This window comes from Hesperophylax consimilis, chromosome 21 (assembly GCF_061612785.1).
Source record: "Hesperophylax consimilis isolate HC1 chromosome 21, BYU_Hcon_1.0, whole genome shotgun sequence".
NCBI classification, from domain to species: domain Eukaryota; kingdom Metazoa; phylum Arthropoda; class Insecta; order Trichoptera; family Limnephilidae; genus Hesperophylax; species Hesperophylax consimilis.
In genome coordinates, this window is record NC_142856.1 from 16,622,415 (window position 1) to 16,629,982 (window position 7,568).

Sequence of the window (7,568 nt, forward strand, 5' to 3'; positions counted from 1 at the left end):
ATTAAACAAGTATTACTTTCCCGAGAACTCTCGGATGAGAAGTGACTGTTTGTACCAGTTACTTCTCTATTTATTGGACAAAATTATACATTAAATTTCACACATGTTCAATGAGAGTAATTAGCGATCACCCTTATCTCTTCACTGTGTTGAACAAAACAAAAACATTAGTTTTTAAATGTATGGTGGCGCCGAAAATCCATTAATATTAACTATAGCAGTCGCACATTAAGGATGTGGAATAATATTATAGTATCATATTTATTTTGACGCAGATATCTAAATGGTTTTATCAAAAATATTAGGGACATCGTAAAAACTTGAGATCTTGTTATCTCATAATGACTTTGGCTCTGCACGTCCGATATACTCCCCACGGTGCAGTCTCTGCTGCGCCCAGCTACTCCGTCGGGCGTGTTCTGTTTCATCCCAGCGTCTCGTGTTTGCAGTTGATGTCATTGCAAGGGGTTTCGGCTAGGCAGGTGTTGTCGTGCTGGTGATTGGATCGGCTGGTGTTGTTGAAGCAGGTAGTATGACGGCGATTTTAATGGCCGGTCTAACATATATTCCGGAACTTGTCTGGATACGGGCTGTCCTGACTTGTCCGTCGGCGGCGGGCACGGCCTCAAGGACGCGGCCACGCGGCCAGCTGTTCCGTGGCAGCGTGGAGTCCATAATGACCACCAGGTCATCCTTCTTAATGGGTGTGACCGGGTTGTGCCATTTTTGCCGAGCTGCCATGGTGGGAAGGTATTCTAGAAGCCACCGCCTCCAGAATATGTCTGCAAGTTGCTGGCCGATACGCCACTGGCGGCGAAGGCATATTTCCTCTTCCTTTTTGCCAAACATGGACAAGAGGGGACGCTTTCCAGCCGACCCTAGAAGAAAGTGGTTGGGGGTCAAAGGCTCTTCGTCGCGTGGGTCAACTGATATGTGAGTGAGTGGTCTGTTGTTCACTGTGAATTCAGCCTCTGCCAGGGCCGTGAGTAAGGTTTCTTCTCTAGGTGCCCGTTCCTTAAGTGTGGTGCTCAGGGCTCTTTTTACTGACCGTACAAGCCTCTCCCAAGCTCCCCCCATGTGGGGCGTCATTGGAGGTATGAAATGCCACTCAATGCCCTGGGTGGCTATGGCATCAAGCATTCTGGCATCGTGGCTCAATGATACCAGAGCGTCTCTCATCTCTGCATCGGCTCCATGAAAATTTGTTCCGTTGTCGGAGTACATGGCTGCGGGTTGTCCCCTTCGCGCAGTCATCCGCTGTATGGCCATGATGGCTGAGTCTGCGGTCAGTGAGGCGGCCAGTTCTAAGTGAATGGCGCGGGTCGAGAGACAAGTGAAGATGGCTCCATATCGTTTTTCCCGATGTCTGCCAACCGTGATCTCCATAGGCCCGAAGTAGTCGAGTCCGCAATGTGTAAATGGGCGGATGTGATGCATCAGTCGAGGTGGTGGTAGCGCCCCCATTAGTGGTGGAGAGGGTTTGCTTCTCCTTATGTGGCAGGTGGGGCAGGCGTGTGCTATCTTCCTGCTTGTAGTGCGCAGACGCAGTACAAAGAAATCGCCCCGCACCTCTGCGACCGTCTTCTCCGTGCTGGGATGGTCCGCCTTCTGGTGGTAGTGGCGAATCAGGAGCTGAGTGTACGGGTGGTCTCCATCCAGGATGACGGGTGTCCGTGCTACACACTTCGTTTTCGCTAGAGCTCGCAGCCGGGTACCCATCCGCAGGGCGCCGTCTTGTCCGAAGAAGGGGTTTAATGGGTTCAGACGACTACCAGTCGGCAGCATTTGGCCTTGCTTGAGGGTGGTCATGTCAGTATTGAAGGCGTCCTCCTGAGACCTTTTTATCCATCTGTCTTCCGCCTCCTTGATCTCCTCCGCTCGCAGTGGGCCCCCTACAGATTTGTTAACTTTCATCCGACATTGTTTCACAAAGCGGAGAACCCATGCTGTTGCACGAATCAGCCGTTGCCATGAGGAGAATCTCTCGATGGATGGTAAGGCTTCCCTTGCAGTTGATAGAAGGCCGACGTAGTGAGGCTTAACCTCTAGTGTCTGGTCGTCGGGCCTTTTGACAGGTGCACGCTCTTTTGGCCACGCACTCTCAGGTAAAATGATAAAGGCCGGCCCGGTAAACCACCTTCCTTTGGGTGATAGGTCGGGCACATCTGAGTCCCTTGTACCGATGTCAGCGGGATTGAGCTTGGTTGGCACCCATCTCCAGTCGAGTATGTTGGTTAACTCATCTATTTCGCCCAGTCTGTTTGCCACGAAGGCAGAGTACGTACGTGGGTCAGTTCGTAACCAGCACAATACGGTTGCAGAGTCTGTCCAGAAGTACGTTTGGGATATACGGGCCTGGCTTTCCTTGTGGATGGTCTGGGCTAGTCTTGCCGCGATGAGTCCGGCTTGTAACTCAAGGCGGGGAATGGAGAGGGGCTTCAGTGGCGCCACTTTGCATTTACTGGCCAGAAATGTCGCCTGTAGGGATCCATTTACTTCTTCGGTGTAATAGGCGACAGCGCAGCAGGCTTGTTCTGACGCATCGCAGAAGAGATGTAGGGTCACGCTGTTCTGCTTGAGATGGAGGCAGCGTCTCGGAACTGAAATGCTGTGTGTATTCAACAGGCTCAGCCATTCGGTCCACCTCTGTGTATGTTCAGGGGTAATGGGGTTGTCCCAGCCTATACTCGAGCGCCACACGGCCTGCAGCAGTATCTTCGACCGGATTGTAAGGCAGGAAATGAAGCCTACTGGGTCGAAGATTTTCATTACTATTGAGAGCAGCTGCCTTTTCGTGGGTCGCGTGGCCACTTCTGGGGTGATCGCCTCTTGGAATGAGTACAGGAAGTTATCAGTGGATGGGTCCCAAACTAGTCCGAGCACTCGTTCCGTCTCCGTACCTCCACCGCTGATCCGCACTGTGGAACTGGCCCGGTCTTCTGTGGGAACACCGGCTATGGCAGCTGGACTGTTAGATGCCCAGCTAGTTAGGTGGAATCCTCCTTTCGCGAGGAGGGTGCTCACACCGTGGACGAGTGAGGCAGCCTCCTGACAACTGTCTACCGCATCTAGGTAGTCATCCATGTAGAATTTAGAACGAATGGCTGCTGCGGCAATCGGGTTTTCATGTTCGTATTCCCCGGCTACCTTGTTCCGGACGAACTGGGCGCTGCTCGGTGAACAAGTGGCTCCGAACATCATAGATGACATCTGGTAAGTATAAGGTTCGTGTTGGTTCGGTAATCTCCAGAGGTAGAGTTGGGACAGCTGATCTTCCCGCCTTATCTTGATCTGCAGAAACATTTCCTTGATATCTGCGGCAATGGCGATGTTTCCCTCTCGAAAGCGCAGAATATTCCCTAAGAGGGAAGACAGCAGGTCAGGGCCGGTAAGCAGCTGGTCATTAAGGGAGGTCCCTCGGCATCGACTGGCGGCGTCAAACACTATTCTGATCTTCCCTGGCTTATTGGGGTTTGTCACCGCAAAGTGCGGCAGGTACCATTTTCTGGGTGCGGTTGTTGACGCTTCCAGTTTAGACAGCTTCCTGGCGTATCCTTTGTTGACCAGCTGGCTCATCTTGTCGCTGTAGGCTGCTGCCAGATTCTGATCTGCTGCCAGCTTCTTCTCAAGGGAATGAAGTCGTTTCAGCGCGCACTGCCGGTTGTCAGGCAATGTGGCTTCCGGATTACGCCACAGGAGGCCAGTTTCCCACCTCCCAGTGCGAAGAGGCCGGGACGTCGTGTTCATTAGTGCGATGGCCCTTTGTTCGCTTGCCTGGGTTCTCACCGCGGCAGTTACGCCAAGAGAGTCGACGGCAAAGTTGCATTTTACCAATTCTCTTAGGCGGATATCTGCGGCTGATTCAATTTGTAGTGCCAGCGTCGTGGATTTATTGTCACTGCCAGTCCCGACACCCCCATGGGCGATCCACCCCAGTGCGGTTCGTGACACTATTCGCGTAGTGTCATGGTCTTCGCGCACTTCCCGTGAAACGATCAGATGAGCATTGTCTTGCCCTATCAAAAGTTTTGGGGTGACAAGGTTTCCCTGGGCCTGTTGTTCTGGCAGGTTGAGGTCGGAGATCGTGTTGGCGATGATGTAGTAGGTGTCACTGCTATCACATCCTCTTATGGTCAGCTTCACTCGGCGGGAGAGTGTGTCAGAGGTGCACATCCCTTTGGCGCCATGGATCCGTATGCCGCGGACTGGGCCGCTCACCCCGATCCGTGTCGCGATGTCAGCGTCGACAAGTGTCACAGTTGAGCCTTCGTCGAGGAGCGCGAACACCAAAACTTTGCTTCCTTGGGGGACGCCCAACATAACCTGCACAATTTTTAACAGCACGCTCCGGTCCGTCGTCTGGCGTCACAAGTTAACCTCACCGACAGCACCTTCCGGTACGAACTGTGGGTCATGAAGCAAACGGTGATGTGGTGATCTGCACCCTCCTATGCCGCACCATGCCTTGGTTTTACAGTCCCGTGAGTGGTGTCGATCCAGACACTTACGACACAGGTTCTTCTGTCGCACCATTGTCCACCGGAGGGCGAGACTTTTCTCCGCGAACTCGGTGCACTCGCGAGTTTTGTGGTTGCCACCGCACTGGCCGCAACTTTCACTAGACAGTTTGCGTTTACGCGTATTGTTCATTTTATTTTCGCGAGGCTCACTCCTCTTACGCGATGTAACAAATTCAGCGGGTCTAGAGTCTGGTTTAACTTCTTCACCGTTTACTACATGCACCTGCTCGGTCCGTCGCGGTCGAGGTCGCACTGGGTCGATCATCCCGCTGTTGGGTATAGCGTTAGCCATACTTTTCAGAAATGCTGCCAGCTGAGTTATTGTAGCTAGACTCGTAAGACCACGTATCTCATACAGCCAGGTCATCCGTAGCGTAATCGGCATCTTTGTTGTGATGTCATTCAGTAGGGTGGGGTTGGTCAGGTATCCGTCAGTCCTAAGGATCCTAAGTGATGTCACCAAGTTCTGGACGGTTCCGGAGAAGTCTGCCAGGTCCTCAAGGGTTGCGTCTATTGTGAGATACGGCAGCTTTTTCACCTTTTCCAACATCAGCGTGGCTATTGCGCTGGCGCCACCGTATCGCTGCTCGAGGACAGAGAGGATCTCTGGAACTTGAGCGGGATCCATGAGGAGAGGGCCGACTGCATCCCGAGCCTTCCCTTTTAGTGCACGCTGCAGCCGGATGAGGTTTTCAGATGAAGTCATTCTGCAAGTGGTTGTGGATTGGGTGTACTGGGCTTTCCATGTGGGCCACTCGAGCGGGTCACCCAGGAAGAGGGGAAGATCCTTGGCCGTGGTCTGCCTTGCGATTAAGGCGGCCATCCGTGTATCGTCCTCTATCGTGCGAGGGCTTTCTTGGGCACGGGACGTGCGAAAACCCTCTGCTATTGCTGAGGTGATCTGGGACAGCTGATCAGCGCCTTTTTGCACCCACTCGTGAGTGTGCTGTGCTGTCTCATCGGCCGTAGGCAGTGGCGGAAACAGTGGTGAAAAATCCTGACTCGTAGGGAATTGCTGCGATCTGTTATGCGTAAATTCCACTTCTCCAGGTACTGCTGCTTGGAGCTGTCGCTCGGGGTACTGTGGTAGAGTATAATCGGCTATGGGAATGCTTGCCACGGGTGCCGTGTGTCCCGTAGTTTCCGACAGTATGTGCACTGAGCGTGCATTCGAGGCGGGTCCGGGTTTTATGATAGCGTGGCCAGCATTTGAGGCGGGCCGTGTTCCCGGCAGTGTACGCACCGGGCATGCATTCAAGGCTTGCCCGGGTGCTGTGATAGTGTAACCGGCTTTCGAGGCGGGCCACACTCCAGGCGCTGTTTGCACCGGGCATGCATTCGAGGCTTGCCCGGGTGCTGTGATAGCGTAGCCGGCATTCGAGGCGGGCCACGCTCCAGGCGCTGTTTGCACCGGGCATGCATTCGAGGCTTGCCCGGGTGCTGTGATAGCGTAGCCGGCATTCGAGGCGGGCCACGCTCCAGGCGCTGTTTGCACCGGGCATGCATTCGAGGCTTGCCCGGGTGCTGTGATAGCGTAGCCGGCATTCGAGGCGGGCCACGCTCCAGGCGCTGTTTGCACCGGGCATGCATTCGAGGCTTGCCCGGGTGCTGTGATAGCGTAGCCGGCATTCAAGGCGGGCCACGCTCCAGGCGCCACGGGGGCTTGGATAGTTGTGAACCTGGAATCGGCAGGTTGGTGGCCTGCTTGCAGTGCGGCGGATGTCTTTGTTGCTGCTGCCAGGGCTGCAAGTAGGTTGGCGGTGTGCTTAACGTGCTGCTTCTCTCGAGTGCGCAACTCACGGCGCAACATTTGTATTGCATCCTCAGTTGACTCTGACCGTTGGTCATCATCCTCTCCGTCAGACTCCTGGGGGGCCGGGGAACTGTGGGTCAGGATGGGACCCCAAGCTGTGGTTGATTGTTCAATGGAGTCCGAGGCAAGCATAGCTTGATCAGCTTGCTGGGGTGCATCTTGGCTAATGGGAACATCAGTCGGAGAGTTGGAAGTAGGGTCCGGGGCTCGGCGAGACATACGTTTGTCTCGGTCTGCGGGAACGCTGGTTGCTGATCGCGACGCCCCAGATGACGTAGAGATTTTATGGCCACTGCGGAGCGAAGGCATCTTTACTGAAGCACGATTAAAGGCGTAATGCGTAGAACCGGCACGAAGGACCAATTTGTACGGGACCAAGTTAGTGAAGCCCGCACAAATACTGCAAATTCAATAGGGCACCGGCACACATTGACACCTTGATCTGAGAGTTTTTGCAGGGGCAGTAGGAAAATATTAAATTAAACAAGTATTACTTTCCCGAGAACTCTCGGATGAGAAGTGACTGTTTGTACCAGTTACTTCTCTATTTATTGGACAAAATTATACATTAAATTTCACACATGTTCAATGAGAGTAATTAGCGATCACCCTTATCTCTTCACTGTGTTGAACAAAACAAAAACATTAGTTTTTAAATGTATGGTGGCGCCGAAAATCCATTAATATTAACTATAGCAGTCGCACATTAAGGATGTGGAATAATATTATAGTATCATATTTATTTTGACGCAGATATCTAAATGGTTTTATCAAAAATATTAGGGACATCGTAAAAACTTGAGATCTTGTTATCTCATAATGACTTTGGCTCTGCACGTCCGATATAGTTATCGTGAAACTAAAATTTAAAAAAAATGCCTCTTCATATAGAAACCATATTAGAAATAAGAAATAAAGATAAGACTAAATAAATGATAGAGTTAAAACTTTTTTTTTAAACAGTGTTAGAACTTAGGTATTCTTTAAGAAGGGTCGTCCCTTTTCTAATAGCCAATGTTGAACACTGATATCTGGGTTAAAGGCATTGTATATTTACACCAAAAAAGTGCCAAAAACGTTGTAAACTCAACGTAGGTTTCACAGATAACGTCAAATTTTTCATCTACCGTATTCAGATAGCTGGCCATTCGATCGATAGTATCTACAACAAGTTGTTGCGACGTCCCCGAGTGTGAGACTCCAGCACGAATAGGTTGATTTGTTCCAGAATCTCA

At 51.9% G+C, this 7,568-nt stretch overlaps 1 protein-coding gene across 1 annotated transcript; it reads right to left on the reverse strand.

Moving 5' to 3' along the window:
• Nucleotides 1-474: 474 nt before the first annotated feature.
• Nucleotides 475-6,642, reverse strand: LOC149413668 (uncharacterized). The gene is made up of 3 exons (XM_089644450.1): nt 6,321-6,642; nt 4,509-5,837; nt 475-4,301 (listed from the first exon to the last, which is right to left on the reverse strand). The coding sequence occupies exons 1-3, from the start codon at nt 6,640-6,642 to the stop codon at nt 475-477; spliced, it is 5,478 nt and encodes a 1,825-aa protein (XP_089500576.1).
• Between the last annotated feature and the right edge of the window lie 926 nt (nt 6,643-7,568).

What these genes read in the sequence shown, in the direction of transcription:
- LOC149413668 (XM_089644450.1), bottom strand. Translation starts at nt 6,642, where the DNA reads ATGCCTTCGCTCCGCAGTGGCCATAAAATCTCTACGTCATCTGGGGCG. An exon ending in TGCAATACAAATGTTGCGCC is followed by an intron (nt 5,838 to 6,320) that starts GTGAGTTGCGCA and finishes CGGTGCAAACAG; the next exon opens with CGCCTGGAGTGTGGCCCGCC. An exon ending in GCGACAGAAGAACCTGTGTC is followed by an intron (nt 4,302 to 4,508) that starts GTAAGTGTCTGG and finishes GCGTCCCCCAAG; the next exon opens with GAAGCAAAGTTTTGGTGTTC.